The 21,853-nt window shown below is 42.5% G+C and overlaps 1 protein-coding gene and 1 pseudogene across 1 annotated transcript; both read right to left on the bottom strand.

Annotated features, from left to right (window-relative positions):
* Positions 1-2,026: 2,026 nt before the first annotated feature.
* On the bottom strand, positions 2,027-4,669 carry LOC149749141 (DNA polymerase epsilon subunit 4 pseudogene; annotated as a pseudogene).
* Positions 4,670-5,548: 879 nt separating this feature from the next.
* Positions 5,549-17,480, bottom strand: UCHL1 (ubiquitin C-terminal hydrolase L1). Its single transcript, XM_022565351.3, has 9 exons — positions 17,414-17,480; positions 17,282-17,293; positions 16,719-16,847; positions 13,788-13,938; positions 11,705-11,790; positions 11,579-11,626; positions 10,662-10,728; positions 9,714-9,772; positions 5,549-5,965 (listed from the first exon to the last, which is right to left on the bottom strand). Exons 1-9 carry the CDS (start codon positions 17,444-17,446, stop codon positions 5,879-5,881), a joined length of 672 nt encoding a protein of 223 aa, XP_022421059.1. The 5' UTR covers positions 17,447-17,480; the 3' UTR covers positions 5,549-5,878.
* Between the last annotated feature and the right edge of the window lie 4,373 nt (positions 17,481-21,853).

Below are 21,853 nucleotides of genomic sequence, written 5' to 3'. Positions count from 1 at the left end.
TCTGTAAATTTCACAAGGACACAAAAGCCAGGATGCTGGAAGGAGCCATTAAAGTGTGGGGCCCTAAAGCTTAAACTTCATTCACCTTAAGGTAGGTCCACCTCTGCCCAGCAATGATCATTAATATCGTGGGCTCCTAGAGCCAGTCTGCTTGAGTTTGAATGTCAGCAACATTCCTCACTAGCTGAGTAAGATTGGGCAAGTTGCTTAAGCTTCGCTGTGACTAAGTTTAATTTAGAATATAGTAAACATCTAGCTATTATGGTCCTGTCTTTTCTAAACACATATGCATACACAGTTTACAAAACTATCTCACTAGTTTCATGCATAAACATTTTTTCATGATCATGGGTCTTTAAGACAGACCATATTACACTAAATAGATGTGTAACCTAAATATTCCTCAATTGGACATTCTGGGTATTAGTTAAAAAGGGGGGAAACCTAGCATCAGGTGGCTTTATCTACTGAAAGCACAACAAGTCACCTTCATTACATTCTCTAACACCATATACAAAAATAAACTCAAAATGGATTAAAGACCTCAATGCAAGACTGGATACTATAAAACTCCTGGAGGAAAACATAGGCATAACACTCTTCAACATAAATCGCAGCACTTTTTTTAATCTGTCTCCTAAAGCAAAGGAAATAAAAGCAAAAATAAACAAATGGAACCTAATTAAACTTAAAAGCTTTAGCACAGCAAAGAAAAACATCCACAAAACAAAAAGACAACCTACTGAATGGGAGAAAACATTTGCAAACGATATGACCAATAAGGGATTAATATCCAACATATATAAACAGCTCATATAAGTCGACATCAAAAAACAAAAACCCGATTAGGAAGCAGGCAGAAGGGGGCTTCCCCTGGGCTTCCCCTGTGGCGCAGTGGTTGAGAGTCTGCCTGCCGATGCAGGGGACACAGGTTCGTGCCCCGGTCTGGGAAGATCCCACATGCCACGGAGCGGCTGGGCCCATGAGCCATGGCCGCTGAGCCTGCGCATCTGGAGCCTGTGCTCCGCAACGGGAGAGGCTACAACAGTGAGAGGCCCGCATACAGCAACAAAAAGAACACAAATAACAAATGTTGGCAAGGATGTGGATAAAAGGGAACCTTCGTACACCGCTGGTGGGAACGTAAATTGGTGTAGCCACTATGGAGGTTTCTCAAAAAACTAAAATTAGAACTACCATATGACCCAACAATTCCATTCCTGGGTATATATATACAGGGAAAAAAAACCAACAACAACACTAATTCAAAAAGATATATGCACCCCAATGTTCATAGCAGCATTATTTACAATTGCCTAAGTATGGAAGCAACCTAGGTGTCCAGCAGATGAATGGATAAAGATGTGGTACATATATATTTATACAATGGAATATTACTCAGCCATTAAAAAAATGAAATTCTGCCATCTGCAACAACATGGATGAACCTAGAGTGTATTATGCTCAGTGAAATAAGTCAGACAGAGAAAGACAAATACTGTATGATATCACTTATATGCGGAATCTAAAAAAGTACAACAAACTAGTGACTATAACAAAAAAGCAGCAGACTCACAGATATAAACAAACTAGTGGTTACCACTGGGGAGAGGGAAGTGGGGGACAATATAGGTGTAGGGGCTTAAGTGGTACAAACTATTAGGTATAAAATAAGCTAAAAGGCTATGTTGTAGGAACTTCCCTGGTGGCACAGTGGTTAAGAATCAGCCTGCCAATGCTGGTCCGGGAAGATCCCACATGCCGTGGAGCAACTAAGCCCATGCGCCACAACTACTGAGCCTGTGCTCTAAAGCCTGTGAACCACAACTACTGAGCCCACGTGCCACAACTACTTAAGCCCACGCACCTAGAGCCAATGCTCTGCAACAAGAGAAGCCACTGCAGTGAGAAGCCCACGCACTGCAACGAAGAGTAGCCCCTGCTCGCCACAGCTAGAGAAAGCCCACACACAGCAATGAAGACCCAACACAGCCAAAAATAAATAAATAAAGGATATGTTGTATAACAAGGGGAATGTAGGCAATATTTTATAACTATAAATGGAATATAACCTTTAAAAATTATGAATCACTATATTGTACACCTGTACTTACATAATATTGTACAGCAAACTATACTTCAATTAAAAAAACCAAAATTACTTTCATTGCCAAAGATCAGTAACATTCTAAAGAATAAGCCAACTGGACATGATCTTTGATAAATCCAAGATGTCAGTTAATAGGGTTTATTGGAGAAACAAGAACCTCTTGAGTTGCACAACTCCAAGGGGGTGCTGTCCTCACATAGAATACAAAGTTGATGTTACCCCATGGGGTTACACATGGCTGAGGTCTCAGGGAGAGCAGTAGGGAAGATGCTGATACTAGAGGGAAACTTCTACAAGCCAGGCCCTTCCCAGACATCTTCACTCTGTCTTTTTTTTTTTGCGGTACTCGGGCCTCTCACTGTTGTGGCCTCTCCCATTGCGGAGCACAGGCTCCTGACGCACAGGCTCAGCGGCCATGGCTCACGGGCCTAGCCGCTCCGCGGCATGCGGGATCTTCCCGGACCGGGGCATGAACCTGCATCCCCTGCATCGGAAGGCGGACTCTCAACCACTGCGCCACCAGGGAAGCCCTGTGTTGTCCATTTTAACGTGAAACAATGAAGACGTGGGAGAGGGTAATTTCTTTGCCCAAAGTTACTGAGAGGCAGAGTGCAGGTCAAAGACATTTGATAAGCCCTGAAGTCTATAATATTGACTCCCAACCGAGGACAGCTACCTCTATTTCCCTAGTAATTAGCAGTGAGAATTTGGGCATGTAAACTAACTTGTGTTTCCTCAGTAAAACAAATTTCTCTGCACCTCCAGGGTTGCAATCTCCCACATACAACAGCCATTACATGACCCTCCATGGTGTGACATGCTAAGGTGTGTTAGTTTGTCAGCATTTTAATAATGCTTCTCATGCATAAAGTCTTACAGCTACATTTAGTGGTATAATTGTACTCCTGAGACCAAAAGCAGTATTTCCACCAGCTCTTATTAGCAGGAAGGAGGCTTGTTCTGTTCTTCCCCTAAGTCAATCTCCAAGGTGACTGCATGAAAGTCACACACCAAATTAGAACTGAAAATGCATCCCTCTGGCTTCAACTCCAAGCAATTAGAATCACCTGAGTCACCATGCATTTAATTTTCTACATTAGAAGGAATAGTAGTGATCACTTTCCCCCTAGGAACCAAAATATCCTTCACTTCAAAGTTGGAATCAGAAGTATTATCACCATAGAATAATCAAGAGTTGAAAACTTTAAGGCAGCTGAAACCCAAGCTACCTGGGCTCCTGGCAACAGACAGGATAAAGCTCTTCTGTGAGGATCACACTAAGAGCAGGAGGTCTGGGGGTTTCTTCCCCACAGGGCTTAATGCCTGTAACTAGAGAGTAACTGTTATATTCAAGTATCAATTGTTGAGAACAAATGTCATTTAACATTTAATGCAAGCCTGTAAGTTACATATTAGTGTATCCTAATCTATAAAATAGTTAAGGTTTAACAAATGGCAAAGGCATTTTTTTTTGAGGTTGATCAGAAACTTTTATTTGGTCCTTATCATTTATTAAGCAACCTACAAAATCATTTTCTCTCTCTCTACCGCGAGCAGCAGCAGCTGCACCCAGGCCAGACACGGAAGACACAAGTAGTGGAAGACCTTGCAGAGAAAAGCCAACAGGTGAGATCTCAGCTTATCCAGGCTTAGGTGAAGGCAGAACAGGAAAAGTGTGTAAGTCCAGTATTCCAAAGACTCTTCTTCAAAGCTGAGGCCTGCAGAGGGCCTAGCTGAAGGATGCAGGTACAGGCTCACAAAACTGCCCAGCTCAGCAATCAATCCAAAGTACCTTCCAGAAAAGCAAATTCATCCACAGCTTCTATTGCATTACCCACATCTCTCCTCTGAAGGGTTTTCCTCTTCCCTTGTTGAGCACAACAGTAGGCATCTTTTGCTATGGTTTCCACAAACAGTTCCACGGCTCGTGCCAAAATGAAGCTGGCTTCCTGTCCCGCGAGCATGTTGGGGTCCGCCTTCACCAAGGCCTTCACTTGCACCAGAGGCAGCCTTGAGAGATGAGCCCCAGGCGCACTCGTCAGGGATTGGGGCTGTGGAGCTGCTGCATCCCCACCGTTGCCCTCCTCCTCCCAGGAAAGCCCCGTTTCCAGCCACCATTCAGGCCCCACTGACACTGATTTTTAAAAAACTAATTTCTGGAAAGTAAACTATCGCTTAAAAAAAAAAAAAAAGCAAAACCCACATTGGAGTATGTCAAAGGGACACAGGAGCCAACTGACATAGCTCTCAATGGCCAAAGCTAGAACAATTTGAACAAAATGTAGTACTAGATTATAACCCAGAGTATAAAATAGCCATGAGTTCATACTGATATAAATGAATAGGGGATAAGAGACATATATCCCTTGCAAAAGATTTCCAAATAATTTATATAGATACTCTACCTTCAAGAAGGTAGAGCTTAATTCAACCTACTCCTATAGGGTCAGCTGTGCAGACTTCTTTCCAGTATATAATAGAGGGCTGTAGGGTGGGGAAAGTAGCTTTACTCAGAGAAACCTGACAAACGCCATCCAGCCAGGTGATTAAGGTTAACATTAACCGTAAGGAATGTTGACGCTATGTACCCTGATATGACGTGATGAGACCAGCACTTTACCTGTGGTTCACCTCCCCCAAAACTCGTAACACTTGTCTAATGAGAAAACATTAGGCAAATTCCGAGAGGGGCATCCTACAAAACACTTGATCAGTACTCCTTGAAACTGTCAAAATCATCTAAAGAAAATCATCTAAAGAAAAGCCTGAGAAACTGTCACAGCCAAGAAGAGCCTAAAGTGTATTCTGGATGGGATTCTGCAAAAGAAAAAAGACATTAGGTAATAACCAAGGTAATGTGAATAAGGTATGGACTTTAGTCAATAGAATTGTCAATAATGGTTCATCAATTGTTACAAATGTATCATACTAATGTAAGATGTAATGGGGGAAACGAATGAAAGATATATGGGAACTCTAGTATCCTCTCAATTTTTCTGTAAATCTAAAATCATTCTTATAGCATAAGGAATATGGTCACTAATACTGCGATAATTTTGTAAGGGGACAGATGGTTACTAGCCTTATCGTGGTGATCATTTCATGATGTACTTAAATGTCGAATCACTATGTTGTACATCTGAAATTAATATTATCAACTATATTTCAATAAAAATAATTATTCCAAAATATATTTAATTTTTTTTAAGTCTACAGGTACACACAGTAACATAAATGTACAGAAAAAAGTGTAGAAACACACTAAACCGATAATATTTTTATGGTAATTTTCTTACCTGTACTTTATAAGTTCTTATATGGAAGATACATATGTAATTACTATGATAATTTGGGATATATTGGGACGGAAAAATGAAAACCAGTTTACTATGATAATTTGGGATATATTGGGACGGAAAAATGAAAACCAGTTTAGGCTTATCAGCAGAAAAATTTTATTCCTTTTAAGGACAAACCACATCCAAGGCCTTAGCTAACAGACACAAACCAAAGTAGCCATTAAAGCACTAGATATTGAGGTATAAGACATACAATGAGGGGAATGCTTTGCCATCAGAGGGTGACACCAAACTTGCTCGATGGAGCTCTGCTAGTGCGTGGGCGAAGTTGAGGGTAAGTGCGTATCTGTGGAACCGAAGGAGAACAGCTGTGCTCTACAAGTACTGAAGCATTTAGACCACATAGTTAGGGATATACTTTCACGATGAAGGGAAGGGGGGAGAAAGCGAAGTGCCCCCCCACGAAGCATTAGGCTGCCTTGCAGAGGGCCACGGCGGAGAAGCGGACCTCCCCTTGCTCACGCTCAGTGAATTCTCTGCAGACCTTGGCGGCATCCTGAGGAGGAGGAATGTCATGAATTAAGGTCTAAACAGCAACAGCTCAAAATGAAAGCTTCAAGGGGAAAGTATTAGTAAGGTCTATTTAATGCCCAAAGGTCACCCTGACCCACTTTAAACCTCCCAATAAACTTGAAAACCAGGGCTTAAGGCAAGAGGAAAAAAATCAGGTGATGAGGGCTTCCCTGGTGGCGCAGTGGTTGAGAGTCCGCCTGCCGATGCAGGGGACACGACACGGGTTCGTGCCCCGGTCCGGGAAGATGCCCCGGTCCAGGAAGATCCCACATGCCGCGGAGCGGCTGGGCCCGTGAGCCATGGCTGCTGAGCCTGCGCATCCGGAGCCTGTGCTCCGCAACGGGAGAGGCCACAACAGTGAGGGGCCCGCATACCGCAAAAAAAAAAAAAAAAAAAATCAGGTGATAGGAAAGACAAGGACCCACATCACAAATCCAGCTCCAGAAGCTTTGATTCCTTTATTCTTTCTACCAAATGCTCTGTGCTTCTGCCACCTTGTGCCTGGTTTTGACAAGAAAACTATACTCTTGGTGCTCTTTCCCTCAAATCCAAAGACAGAAAATTGATTTCTCTTCCATAAGGAAAAAGTTCTAACTCAGAAATTCCCAGAGTAAAGACAGATTGATTTCAAGTAAACATTTTACAAAACAGGCTTTAAGTTTAAATACCTGGTATTCCAAGTACAGATAAGTGATGGATTCCTACATATTTAGGGAATGACATGTGTTACTAATTCTAAGACCTAGATTACAAAGATTGGGAACAGAAAACTGACCCCAATATTACTTGAGAAATTCTGGGGTTTAAATGCCTTGGGATCAGAATATCAATCACTGTTCAATTTGTTAAAAGTCCAGTGCAAAGAAAGCACCACCAACAATGTTAAATACGAGACCTTCAAGAGGACAGTGGACAGAGAACAGTCAGAACATCAGCTCCCAAGGCCTAAAAATCACCAACCTGATAATGAGTTGTGGTCCTGAAAAAGCATCAACCCCACCCCGGTTTTGTTTCTGCTTTGGAACCACTTAGAAAAACTGAAGAGGATCTAGAGTAACATCTACATTTTATTCTATCAGAATTTTTAATATATTGATATCCCAGACCTGCCTTCCCCAAAGCCACTTTCCTTTAGGACCCATGCTGTTGATTAACGTTTAAGGGTGTGCCTGTAAAGACAACAGCCATCTCCTACATAGACAATAAGCAGTGGCCTAACTCACTCAAGTTTAGGATACTTGGGTTAAGTTTATGGACTTTCTCACCAATTTAACAAGTTAATTCGGGGTATAGTTTAGACAACCTAAAACATCTCTAACCATATAGAACCAGCCTTACTTAGGATAAGAATTTCCACTAATTAAGATGCTATTTTCCACAGGGAGATCAGCTTGGTGCTTTGTGACTGCCTGGAGGGGTGGGATAAGGAGGGTGGGAGGGAGGGAGGGAAGAGATGTGGGAACATATGTATAACTGATTCACTCTGTTATAAAGCAGAAACTAACACACCATTGTAAAGCAATTATACTCCAATAAAGATGTAAAAAAAAAAGATGCTATTTTCTAGTCAATTAATTTAAAATGTGATTCTGGTGTTTTTTTTTTTAAAACAAAAAAAGTTTTACCTTCCCCACACCTCATAAATTCTACTCACATAACAGTTTTAAGTGTCCTATGCAGAGCACATTTTATGGTACAGGCATACCTCATTTTATTTCACTTCACTTTATTGTGCTTTGCAGATACTGCAATTTTTTTTTTTTTTTTTTGGCAAATTGAAGGTTTGTGGCAATCCTGCATGGAGCAAGTCTATCAGCATCACTTTTCCAGCAGCATTGGCTCACTTCATGTCTGTGTCACATTTTGGTAATTCTCATAATACTCCAAACTTTTCATTATTATTGTATTTGTTATGGTGATCTGTGATCAGTGATCTTTGATGTTACTATTGCAAAAAGACTGACTCACTCAGATGATGGTTAGCATTGTTTTAACAATATTTTAAATTAAGATATGTACATTGGTTTTTTATACATAATGCTATTGCACACTTAACAGACTACAGTATAGCGTAAACATAACTTTTATATGCAGTAGGAAGCAAAAAAACTCAAAACTTCTCTTTATTGTGATATCTGCTTTACTGCAGTGGTCTGTAACTGAATCCACAATGTGAGGTGTGCCTGTATTAGGATAGTGTTTGATAGAAGTTGGTATGTACCTAGGAAGCTTTATTAGATGGACCAGAATCTTTCCTCCCAATAGGTCATACCCAGAAATTCTGCCCCTGTTCTTATTCTCTCCCATAAGTGAATCCTGACTCTCATGCAAATCCCCATTCTGTTTCTCTAGGTCTAGTTCTCATTCCGTATCACTGTTCTCATTTACCCCTGGTATATCCAAGAATTAGCTCTGACTGATCTCAGGTGTATATGACAGCAGGCTAGAGAAAGTGACTGTCCTTCCTAGGACTGCATAATTTGGTCCACTAGTACCTTGAGGTCATCAGGTCTATGATGTTCCAAAGACAGGTCTACTATAAAGGTAGTATTGTACAGTGGCTAAGAGCACAGACTCTAGAGACAGACTGTCTAGATTTGAACCATGATTCTGTAGTTTGCCATTGACCTTGGGCATCACTTACCTCTGCACCTCTGTTTCCTCATCTGTAAAATGTAATACTAACTACCTCAGAGCATCATTAAAAGGAGTCCATAAAAGAGGTAACTAACTTAGAACAGCATCTAGCATGGAGTCAGCAAACTGCAGCCTGTGGGCCAAATCCAACCTGCTGCCTGTTTTTGTTAATAAAGTTTTAATGGAACACAGCCATACACATTCATTTAGACACTGCCTATGGGGCTGCTTTGGAGCTGTCCCAGCAGAAATGAATACCTGCAACAGAGCCCATATGCTAATACAAAGCCTAAAATATTTCCTGGCTCTTCACAGAAAGAGTTTGCCACCCCCCGTCTACACACAAGAAGCACGCAAAAAAGTTTAGCTGTTATTACAGCAAATGAAGTAATTATACCTTAACATCATTTTAAATTTTATCACAATTAAGCCATTTTCCTTTCTAACAGCAAATTGACTAAACTCTAGAGATTCATTTTTTAGAGGGCAGAGGACTAGTCTACCAACTCGTGTTCAGAATTAAGAGATTTCTGCCGTCACTTTTACCAGGACAGTTACACAGTGACCCTGGATCTTAAAGTTCTGGTCAGGCATGTTTTGAATTTTCTTCCTTTGACCTGTTAACAGTGGACCGACCGTGTGGGAAGAAAACAATCACAGAGGTAACTGCCTAACCAGAATCCATAGTATGCTACCTACAAGACTGACCCAAATCCAGCAGTCAGAGAGGGATTAGGAAAGGCTTGGGTTGCTGTTCCATGAGTCTGAGTCATTGGCTATGATGCATTCTGACAAGAGGACAAGAGTCACCTTAACTCCACAAGGAAATAAACAATGGCTTTCAGGCTAAATCTAACTGTGGGCTAAAGACAGCACGCAATACAGATTAGGCAGGGCTGCTCTAAAGGATGCTGTTTAAAAACTATTTGCTAAAAAATAAAGCAAACAGAATTACTGAGATGATCTTTAAGCCCTAAAGACTGCTCTCATCCCAGATGACTGATGCTGTCTGTACCGAAAACGGTCTGCACTTTAGAACAGACAAACTGGCTAAAGAAATATGGGCCCTAGTGGAAATGGATTCCAAAGACTACCTGCAGCAGTGAGCCCTCTGAACTGGTGCCATGGTTCACCGGAAAAGGCATCCGTCCATCTGTAACGAAAAAGCCAGACATGTCAGCTTTCTCTGCATTTTCTGTCTACTGTGCTTGTCCAGCTTAAAGGCAAGTTTTAGATTCTTCCAAATACCACTGCCACTCCCATAAAGGTTAGGCTGGTTATGAAGCAATAGGCTGGAAATGAGGTTCAAGTGTTCCTAGATATCCACCCCAGGCAATTCTAATCTAAAGCACCAAGACCACAAGACCACACAAGGCCAAACTAGCTACCCTACTAGAAGGGCTTGTGCCCATCTCTTGGGAAGGACCACAAAGCAAGTCAGAAGCAGTCTATGACGTACACAGAAGGTGGAGGGAAGAAAAAGGATCCTTGAGATTTCATTTGCCCCTCAATGACTGCTGAGCGGCCCCAAGTTTTCTATGCCCTTGCTTGCCATAGGTAGTATCTTGGCTTGAGATTACACAGCTGCAAGTCTTTCTCCATTAAAAGGAGATGACTCTTCTTAATACAGAGATGGACATGTCTGAATTCTTTTTACACAAACCAGGTTGTGTTTAGGCATTTACCTCCTTCCAAAAGTATTCCTTGCCTGGAAAGGATGGTGGTGGAGACCTTATACTGGTGATGCTATTATAGTGGAAGGTGGAAAGAGAAAATCTGAACGTGTATACTTTGAACTGGCTGATCAGTTCTCTTTACTGGTTTGTGACTAAAGCCATTCATCCCGCAGGCCAGGTTCCTGAGGGAGGTGCTCTGGGTATGATAAAGGGTTAAGTGCCCCCTTGAGAATACCTCGGTGTTCTGGCTTCATAAACGGATATACTAAGTGCCGCCATAAAGTCACACACCAGTACTGTAAGAGGAATTATGTCTGAGAGAATGCATGCATCTATGTTAGATTCCAAAACTGGAGTGAAACGTACCGAGTTCATAGAGGTGGCCATCCACGTTGTTAAACAGAATAAAATGAAAGTTCACTTTGTCATCTACCTGCAGAGAGTCAAGATATTTTTTCGAAAATGAGTATTTTTTTATTGTAGTATAAACTGCATTTAAAAATAAAGCTGAAAGAAAAAAGATATAAATGACATAACATTGTGTAAGTTTAAGGTCTACAACCTGTTGATTTGATACACATATTTTGCAATATGATTATTTTATAAGCAGAACTTAATTTGTTAAAAATAAATTCTCTGAGTAAATATGCTCGAACCAACCTGCCTACATATTAAATGATTATAGCGAATATTTATTTCTTATGTACTAGGTACTATTCTAAGACCATTCAAGTAGATATACTGTAACTCTCAGAACTCTAACACTTGCTTTTCACTGAGGAGGAAATTAAGGCTTAGGGAGGATAAGTACTTCACCCAAGGTGAAGACTAGAATGTGACAGAGTCAACTGCAGTTATACAGACACTATCACTGACTTCAATCTAATCAACAGTTGACTTGAAGGCTGTGTTCAGATTAATGGTACATTTAAGTCATCTAGAAACTTTTAGTCCTTGTTGGTCCAGCTTGCTCTCCAACAGACTGTGAGAAGAGTATGTGAAATGTTCAGTTATTAAGATGGGTGCTACTCAATTAGACCCATTTGGATCTATATAAAACACTACCAGCCTGAATTTACTCAAGACTGTGTCAACTGCCAATCAGATATTTTGAAGAGCCTTTTCTATGAACAGGTCTGGTCAAGGCATTATTCTGGTAGAATTTCCTGGCATTCATCAGCCTTGGGTGGAAACATGTGCTGTGTTCCAGTAAGAGGTTCTTGCACATATTTCTGGGGAAACATGGGTGACACCTGGACAGCCTGGCTCTAACTTGTATTTACCCGACACTGGCCTTCCTGTGCCACGGCATCATGGGCTGCCTGGATGGCCTGCAGAAAACAGAGAACAGTTAGCACGAAAACCTCCAGAGTTATTGAAAATCGATGCTCTAGAAGTTCTCTTCCTACCTCATTCTTTTCAAAGCATTTTGCTCTGTCTTCAGGGGACAACTTCTCTGTTTCAGAAAGAAACTGTTTCAGAACTGACCCATCCTCTTTAAAAAAAAAAAAAAAAGAGAGAAAAGAAAAAAAAAGCATATGTTAGTACCGGTCTAATGCAAATGGTTGCAATTTATTGCTGACTTAAGCCACTGCAATAGTCTGTCACGTTTGGAAACCTGACTTTTTACCATGGCCTCTGAGGATGTGGATGAGCGAGGTGCCTCTTCCCCAGCCTCTTTTTCCAACCACTCCCCTCTCACTGCATTCAAGCCAGAGAACTCTCAGTTCCTCCAGCATGCCAAACTCTTCCTCACATCCTCCCTGTCCCCTGACCCCTCCCCACCTTCCACCTCACCCTCACCTCTCAGGTCTCCTACCACCTCTGTTACAGCACTGATCCACTGGTAACATGTATTTGTGAGACTTTCAGTGCCATAAAGGCAGGAACTGTCTTGTCTATTGCTCTTATCTACAGCACTTAGCAATGCACAATTAATGTTTATTGCATACATGATGTAACAGTAACATTCTAATCTATCAATATCAACAGTTCTGAAACCAAGACTTTTATTTCAGGGTAGAAAATGCAATCTTAGTAATATGGTTATCCAGAAAGACTTCAACTTACAGATCTTAAATAGAAATACAAAGACCCTAACAGTCTGGCCTAGAGACAGCTAACTAGCTGATGGTTGGCATAAGCATTTTGTCATCGCTCAGTGTGGATGAGTCTAGGATGCAAGAGCAACTTGTATTTCAAAAGACCTCAATCTGAACTTTCAGCTCTAAACTTAAACAAATGTGTTAAATGGGGACCATTGAAAATCTGGAAATTATAGGAATCCTCTCAACTTTATGAGGAGGGCTGTGACTCAGATTAAGCCGATGGCACCGTCATGACCATGTTTATGGAAGAGTTACAGTATCTGTGACCTCAGGAACACAGTATTCTAAAAGAAGTGACACTTACTGCAGAAGAAATAAAAAGGATCAAACTACGACTTTTTAATCAAACTACGACTCACTCAAGTCAATATTTGAAAAAAGCAACTTCTAGAAGATCTGGACCTTTGTGGCCAGACGAGCCTTTTTTTTTTTTAATTTCAGAAGTATACCAGGAGTAGAATCTTGGCCACAATTCCCTTGTTTAAATTAAAAAAAAAAAAAAGTATTTGACCTGCTACAAGCAACAGCATGGACTGTTAGTTGAACTTATTCAATTCTCAGCCACCCCCATCCATTGTCTAAATCAGGAGTTGGCCGACTACTGCCACCTAATAAAGTTTTATTGGAACACAGCCACATCCACTGCTCTACATCTTGTCTATGGCTGCTCTTGCACTACAAGGGCAGAGATTATATGGCCCTCAAAGCCTAAAAGATTTACTCTCTGGGCTTTTAAGAAAGTTTGCTGACCCTTGGCCAAAATGATACGCAATGCCGTGTATTTTAACATATTTCAATGCTGTTACTTGCGCTTCTGACAACTTAAGGGCTGAGACTCATCTCTTCTCTATCCTCCATGGCATCCACTGGAGGCGAGCTAAAACTCCTGACCCAGCTTTGTTCACAGATGGATCTCTCAAGGTGCCAGCCTGCGGCTATGCCTCCCTGCAGGGCCTCGCGCTGTGTCCTGCTGCTTTAGGCTGTTTTGGTTCTCCTGTTGCTTATGAGACACAGCACCATTAAAGAAAGGTCCTGAAGGTTGGCATTTTACGCCTTAACAGCATCTCTAATTCTTTAGAATTGTCAAGACCAGCAGGAGGATCTGCACATGAAGAGCCCAGGCAGAGAGGCAAGTACAAAACTGCACTGTCACCCGCCCCGCCTCTCCAGGTGGAGGAAACCACACTATGCTTCTTGGATGCGCTTCCCTTCCTCAAAAGGGAGGAACGATGAGAATTCACCCACTGATTCTATCTGCATAAGTAGATTTTCAAAAAACTCTAAGGCAATGGCTTTGCCAAACAGAGGCTTGGGGGTGTTGGAAGGAAGCATTACAGTTAATTAAAGGTCAACCAGAGGATGACTGGCCTCAAAATCCACTCACCGAACTCCAGTTTGTCCTGATTATTGGCCACTGCATGAATGAGTCCGATGGTTCCACAGGAGTTGCCAATGGTCTGCTTCATGAAGTATACCTTAGGACTTACTTCTTGTCCCTTCAGCTCTTCAATCTGCTTTTTCCTGAAGTTCTCATGCTGTGAGTGCAAAAAAACCATTTTTACATCTCAAAATGAAAATGCAAAGAACAGACAGCAGCACAGCGGGTTCTACCACCTAAATGGAAACAGAAGTGGGAAATGTGACCAGGAGCCTTGGATCTAGGTGCTGGCTGGTGCCCAGAGAATGGCCCGTCTGCCACCCACGCCCACGCCAGCCCGTGGGGTTCTGACACTCCACCCTGATGCTGCAGTGCAGTAGCGGCCTTGGATATTGCCCAAGACTTTGTCTAGACACCACTGCAACCTTTTAGCTTGAAATGGATGGCGAGCTGAAGTCAGAAAAACAGACAAGTTCGTTATTTTCTTCCTTTAACACTAACGACTTTCACACAGGCATTCCAATCAAGCGCTGGGCAGCTGAATGCCCAAGAACACCAGCTAGTTTATACCTCACTATTCTTTGAAGTTCTACTTCTATTCTGCCCAAATACATGTTTCTTCAAAAACAAAACAATACAAAACTTAACTAAAGAAAGGAGCAATTTAAAGAAATTAACTATTCCCTCATCCTTTTTTAGGAAGGAAAGACAACTGGTCTGGGGTGTTGAACTGTGATTTCACAAAACTTTCTCATCCTACAAGAGGAAGATGTAACTCTTGTTTGTCCTTGACAACTATACAATTTGAGGAGACTGGTTTCCTCAAAGCATTATCTCTTTGTACAGTAATATAGTGGGCTTGTCTGGCCCTTTCACTAACAAGTTCTAAAGACCTTAAAAGTATGACTGCTCAGTTAAAAGTAGGGTGCTGATGCTATAGAAACACTAATTTCTTACTACTGGTATAAACCGTACGGAACCCGAGAAGTACATATATTTCTAGTTCTAGCGGCCTTGCATTACTGTACACAGAACTGAAGTAAGCCTCGTCTGTGGTACCATCAGAGGAATAAGCTCTCTTGTCCCCCAAGATCAACTTAAACTCCAACTCGTAGGAAGTTCTGGCATCATGTATCTACCTACTGGATCCTTGAATTGAACTACTCATTGACTGTTAAGGATTTTCACTTTTCTAAAAAAGGTTTAATTTTTTTGTAATGGGATAGCGTCATCCTTTAGGGTTGTTCGAGCTCTTGCATGCAGACATTTCTGTAAGTATTTCATGATCCCTTAAAATGTGTTAAAATTAGTCCATTTAGGATTTCATAATATTCTTAGACAAAATTAGATGCTTTCTAAATTAACATTAGCTTGTTTGGAAGTCAACCTATGAACCTCGACTTTTCTTTGAATTTGCTTCAGTATTTAGCCCAATAGGTGTTTTGTGCCACGTAACAGGCATTCAGTAAATCTGATAGACAGAACTGGAGCGAAAAGACAAAGTATCGAGCTCTTTCAAACATAAAACGTCCTACCCAGAATGTTCTACTAACCAAGATCTGCTTGATCCAGCAAAATGAGAGCAGTGGGCTTTTGCAAGACAAACGCGCTGCACCACTGCCTCCCCAAGGCCTTGTCTTTGAGTGCTGCTGCTCAAAAACCTCCGAGTCATCATGGTTCCTCTAATAAGAAACCTCTGGGAGAGGCTCAAATGAGAGAGAGAACATTGCATTTGATTTGATCAATAGGGAAGCTAATTTGACTTGCAATTATTTGGGAGCTCCATTTTCACCTAACTAAAGGCTTTGGCAATAACAAACATGTCAGTGGGACTATCCAAATAGCTTTAATAAGTGTTTTTAACCCACAATACTTAGCCCATTTACTAGGAGGAATGCCTGGAACTTCCCATAGGCCTTAGTTTATGCTGAGGATGCTTCTAGAACCCCCAGCATTAGGATGGTGCTTCAGTTTAGCTCACTCTGTTTGAAACGATGCCGTATATACTAATGTCCCAAGTTTCACTAAAGCAAAATTCAACCACTCCTCAATCAGGGGTCGAGTGGCAGCAATAGGAGATAGACAAAACCATGCTAATTAGTGGGATTCCACACATCCAAGACAACAATTACCCCAGCTAACTTTTTATATCTGATGCTCAGCCTTTGAGGTACATATATACTTGCACACTTGCAGGCGGAAGACCATCTAAAGGGAAATGAAAAAGCATTCCCAAGACTGGTCTAGTGCCCACCTATTCACTTAACTACAAGGTCAGAGAGGAAAGAGGTTGAGAGGTAGAAGGAGGTTCTCACACAGGAACCACACACAAATGATTAAGCTTTAGAAAAACACATTGGAGAAACTAAAGACCAAGTGTGTACGTTGTAGGGAGTGGAGGGTTGGGAAGAAACCCCTGAACCCACTGAAGACCCAGGCAGCAGAGGTGGAAACTTAAAGAACCTATTGTTTTCTTGTGGTTTAGGCAAGCCCATCCCCCTCCATTTTACAGCAAGGTGGGAGTCTGAGAACCAAACAATAAAACGACACGTCACAGCCGTTAAAGGAGAACAACCAGCCAGCCATTCCTTGGCTCAAACTGCCAAAAAGCCTAGGTTCAAACTGCACTCATGAGTAGGGTGAACTGTCTTCCTGGATAATTGGGATGATGGAACTGAGATACTGCTTCTCCTCCAAATTCAAGGCAATACTGGATGGATGAACGACCAGGCAATAAACTCTGTTACAACAGAAGCCCAGTGAGTAGGTACCATGAAAGTGGGAGTTCCTCCCTCCATCCGCCACAAGGAAGGGGCAGTGTGCCAGCTCTGGGCGCCCAAGCCAGGACGGGAGGAGAGCCTGCACCGTCCTCAACGCCTCACTCCGGTCTAGGAGCAGCGCGCGCAGCGCCTGCGCACCCCGGGCCCCACGCCCTACCTGGGCCGTGAGAGGAAAGAGCAGCAGCAGCGCGCAGGCAGGCGCCGGCACCGAGCCCAGAGACTCCTCTTCCAGTCCCAGCACGTCCTCGAAGCGCCACTGGCCCGCAACCCCCAGCCGGGCCAGCACCTGCGGGGAAAAAACATGGCGGCCAGGCGCGGAGACAGGCTAGTGGCGGGCACCTACCGGGAAGCGGGGGAGGCGGGGCGGGCTCTGCATCCTCGCACCTCTCCCCGGGCCTGGGAGGAGCCCGGCCCCGCCCCGCCCCCCACCCAGGCCGAGCGCAATGACACAGCACAAAGCGCGGCCCACACGTGGCTCCCGCGACGCCCGGAGCTAGCATCTGGGCGTAGCCTCCTCCATCCCACCTCTGACCAGTTTCGCAGTCACCGCCGCCCCCGAGGCAGGGGCAGAGTGAGGGCACCCCGGCCGCGCCCCAGCCCCGCCGCCTCCGGAGCGCGCAGGGCGCCGCTCGGTCCCTGAGAAACAGCCGGAGCCGGTGGGCGCCTCCGCCTCAGTGCTCCCGGGGGAGGGAGACAGAGGCAGCCCGAGACGTCACTCACTTTGTTCAGCATCTGGAAGGCAAATGCAAAGAAAAAAAAATGCAAAGATAAAAGCAGTCATTGATACCGCTAGCTGGTGAGGGCTGACCCTCGGCCCTGCGCTCCCCGAGTAAAAGTACACCTGATGCTCACCTCCGGGTTAATCTCCATCGGCTTCAGCTGCATCTTCGCGAACAACGGCAAGAAGCTCAACCCAGAGAAGAGGAAAAACAGAGAGCGGAGACGCCCAGGCTGCAGCTATAAAGCACCGGCCTGACGCACTTTGGATGCCTGCGCAGGGGGAGCAGAGGCAAAACCAAGCGAAGAGAAACGGTCAGTCGCAGCCAAATGGGCACGAACCCCCCCTCTTGCGCAGCGCGGAGTGGTACGGCCAAGCCCCCAAACCTTGCAGTCTCACTTGCTGGTGAGATAATCTGGTGGTTGTGGAGATGGGTTTTGTTGGTGGGTGTTCCTTGAGCGTGTGGAGCAGTCCTTTTGATGGAGTCTGATTTTTTGTGAAGTTTCTGGAAACCCACACTTAAGACCATCCCAGTTACCTGAAAGCTTAGAGTCTCTGAAGCATTGAGAAAAAGCCCAAATTCAACAGGTATATATTTAATATGAATATAAATCTAGCAGCAGTTTGCATTTGACCTTAGATAATTCATCCTCCATGTTAAAGCAAACCAGCACCGAGGTTCGTTTTTAATTGACCGCCTAGAATAAAACATAGTCTGTAATATAGCACATATTGCATTAGTGATGCTGATGTAATGTGACTCCCAGGGAAGAATTGGTTGGTCTTGGGGAAGCGGTAGAGACCTGGGGGATGTGGCTGTAATACGACACACAGAGAAGGCAGGCTGTCGGAGACTTTAGGAAATAAATCCAGGGAAAAAGACAGGTATAATTTCAAGATGAGAGGCTGTAAAAGGAAACGCACTTTTTTCAAGGAATGGGAGGCTTTGAAAAATAAAACATTAAGTTCACAATAGAATACTCCCAGTGAAGAAGAAAGGTAATGGCAACTTTAGAAACCACTGTTCTCTAATGATCTCAGGTGGGGTTTGGGTTTTTTTCTACCAGCATATTCAAAAGATGGAGACAAATAGCATATGCCTAAGAATGAATAAAAAGTGGAACAAAATCTGTAAGAATAGTGCAGGAAAACAAAACCTCAGAATGAAGTGGGGCTTGCTGAATCCTAAGAAAAGAAGAAGGTTGGGTATTTTTTCACTTATGCTCAGAACAACATAATGATGATGGTGAAAGAATAGACTTACTGTTTAGGGGATCCAACGTTAAAAGATGACATAGAGAAGGGAGGGGATCTGCTGTTTTTGAGTTATTACCTTTACTGTGGATCAGATTTTTTGCATGTCATCTCACAACCCTTAGAGAAGCCAATGAAGAAACTCTTCATAGTGCAGTTTTACAGCTCAGAATCTGTGGTTTAGAGAGGTTAATTTGCTTTAAGGTCACAACTGACCTTCCACTTCTATTTTCTTCCCATTTTTACCATCAGAAAAATGACCTTCACACAGAACATGAGAGAGGAAAAGACATTAGTAAGGAGAACTTAATGGATGAATTTTGTGGTATGTAAATTATGCCTCACTAAAGTTGTTTCTTTAAAAATAGAAGACTTGGGCTTCCCTGGTGGCGCAGTGGTTGAGAATATGCCTGCTAATGCAGGGGACACGGGTTCGAGCCCTGGTCTGGGAAGATCCCACATGCCGCGGAGCAACTAGGCCCGTGAGCCACAACTACTGAGCCTGCGCATTTGGAGCCTGTGCTCTGCAAAAAGAGGCCGCGATAATGAGAAGCCGGCGCACCGCGATGAAGAGTGGCCCCGGCGTGCCGCAACTAGAGAAAGCCCTTGCACAGAAACAAAGACCCAACACAGCCAAAAAATAAATTAATTAATTAAAAAAAAAATCCAAAGCATTCTCTCTGAAAAAAAAAGAAAATAGAAGACTTGAAAGTCTTGACAAGTGAATAGTAGTACAAGAATACCTGGCTATGTTGAATGAGTTCTTGCCTTTAAGACTGAGACAAATTACATCCTAATTTACTTCATTTTTTCAACAAATACCGATTAAGCACCTACTGTGTAATGGGAATACAAAGGTGAACAAAGTAACTTCTGTCATTGAGCTCTTATCAGTAATAAGAGTGGTGTGAGTGGGAGTAGAGTTCGGGAACGCTTAGCGTAGAGAATCGGAAGGACTTCCTGAAGGAAGTGACATTTAATATAAGGCTTGATGGACCTGTAGAAGTTAGCAGTTTACAGTTATTGCCAAAATAAATAGTAAAAGAAATAATGATAACTAACATAACATTGTAGATCAACTATACTTCAATAAAATTTTTTAAAAAGAAGTAATGAGGGACTTCCCTGGTGGCACAGTGGTTAGGAATCCACCTGCCAATGTAGGGGACACAGGTTCCAGCCCTGGTCTGGGAAGATCCCACATGCCACGGAGCAACTAAGCCCATGCGCCACAACTACTGCGCCTGCACTCTAGAGCCCATGAGACACAACTACTGAGCCCACGTGCCACAACTACTGAAGCCTGCATGCCTAGAGCCCATGCTCCGCAACAAGAGAAGCCACCACAATGAGAAGCCTACGTACTGCAACAAAGAGTAGCCCCCGCTCGCCACAACTAGAGAAAGCCCGTGCGTAGCCACAAAGACCCAACATGGCCAAAGATTAATTAATTAAAAAAGAAGTAATGATAACACTTTCAGAAATCTTTGTTAAAGGTAATCACTCATTCACTCAACTAATATATATATATTGAGGGCCTACCATGTGCCAGGAAGCATCAGAGCAATGAATTAAACAGCTCCCTGCTTACAAAAAGATGCCAGAGACTAGACATGAACAAACTGTATCCTGATCTTTTTTTAATTTTATTTATTTATTTTTTTGCGGTACGTGGGCCTCTCACTGTTGTGGCCTCTCCCGTTGCGGAGCACAGGCTCAGCGGCCATGGCTCACGGACTTAGCCGCTCCGCGGCATGTGGGATCTTCCCGGACTGGGGCATGAACCTGTGGCCCCTGCATCGGCAGGCGGACTCTCAACCACTGCGCCACCAGGGAAGCCCTGATCTTTTTTTTAAAAAAGAGGGGAGAGCCAGGGGAGAATGTATCACTGAAACTGTAGACCAGGAGATTCGATATCAATCATTAGCCAAATTCTAGGACTCATAAGTAGAGAATTCTTTGAAAAAATAGAACGCTTGCATTTTGAAGAAGTTACGTCTGCCAACACTTATCTCCTTTTCTTTTGGGCTTACTAGCTAGATGGACTGGTAGAACACTTCTCATTATTTTCTTTCTTCATGCTGCCTGGGTTGACATCAATTGATATTAAAGTTGAGGTGGTTTTATAGCTTATTTAAGTTACTCTACCTTTAAAAAAGAAGTGCTGCTGAATGAAGTAATCTCAACCTGTAGCTACCCAACAATGGTTCTAATCCTGTCTTGTGCAGTTTTATTGGAGCAGAGAGAGAGGGAGAGAGCACATGCAAGCGAGAATAAGCAAACTAAATGGCAGAGTCATGAGATTCAGAAAAATGAGTTAAAAATTAAATGATGAAATTTAATAGAGATTTTGGTGATAGTTGTACACCCCTATGAATATACCAAAAAACTTTAAATGCGTGAATGTTAGTAGCAAAGGTGTTAAAAATTCAGTAGGGATATGTATGAAGCTCTGCACTCAATTGTAGTACAGTTGGTCTTTATAGTCACTTTTTTCTTGATTCTGTGGTTGTAAAGGTATGTAATAATGTGGAAAATATCAAGTGAAAAACAAGTCCACAACATTTTGTTTATAAACATTAAAAATGAATACACAAAGATCAGAAGGAAAACCATTTTTTAAAAAATCAAATACACAGGGTAAATATGGAGTAGACCTGTTAGAGGTGGAAAAACAAAATCAATGAGTGGATAAGTTGTCCTTCATAAATAAAGATGCCATTTCTGATTCACCAGGAATAGGGTTTTTATCATAAGTGGTTTTTTTGTTTTGTTTTTTAGCAGTAAAATTTGGGATTGACCCTTTAGAAACCAACCTTTTTTTAATTCTGATAATTAATAAGACAGATATATTCAAACGTCCTTGGTAGAACAGTCCTACAGTATATGGGAGTCAATCCTGAAGGCTCAGCCCACAAAGTTTTTTCTCTAGCACTTCCAGTGGTTTTGTAAGCACCTAATTCCCTGTATTAAATTCCATTCTACTTAAAATGCCTAAAGTAGTTGTGGACTCCTGCATTGCTATACTGCAGGCATACCAGTAGAAGTACATGAGATGATTTTAGGTGAATCACAAACATGTAATAGTTATTTGTTTTAATGCACATCATAAAAGCTGTGTGTTCTTGTACGTGTGTATAATTAAAACAAGTTTGTGATTTCACAGCTGTTAAATCTTTGGGCAGGTCTAACATATACTAAGCAAATAGTATTATTGGTCTATAAGGATATTGCAAAAAAAATAGGAGTCATTCATAAATCTCAAAGATAGGAAACCTCTAATGACAAAAGACTGTTACTAGTTGAAGGGGTAGAGTATA

The sequence above is a fragment of the Delphinapterus leucas genome, chromosome 5 (assembly GCF_059928025.1).
Source record: "Delphinapterus leucas isolate spDelLeu-1000000601 "Yukka" chromosome 5, BTC_Dleu_Yukka2, whole genome shotgun sequence".
NCBI classification, from domain to species: Eukaryota; Metazoa; Chordata; class Mammalia; order Artiodactyla; family Monodontidae; genus Delphinapterus; species Delphinapterus leucas.
The sequence above is the reverse complement of the archived record's forward strand: the minus strand, read 5'-3'. Positions and strand labels throughout refer to the sequence as shown.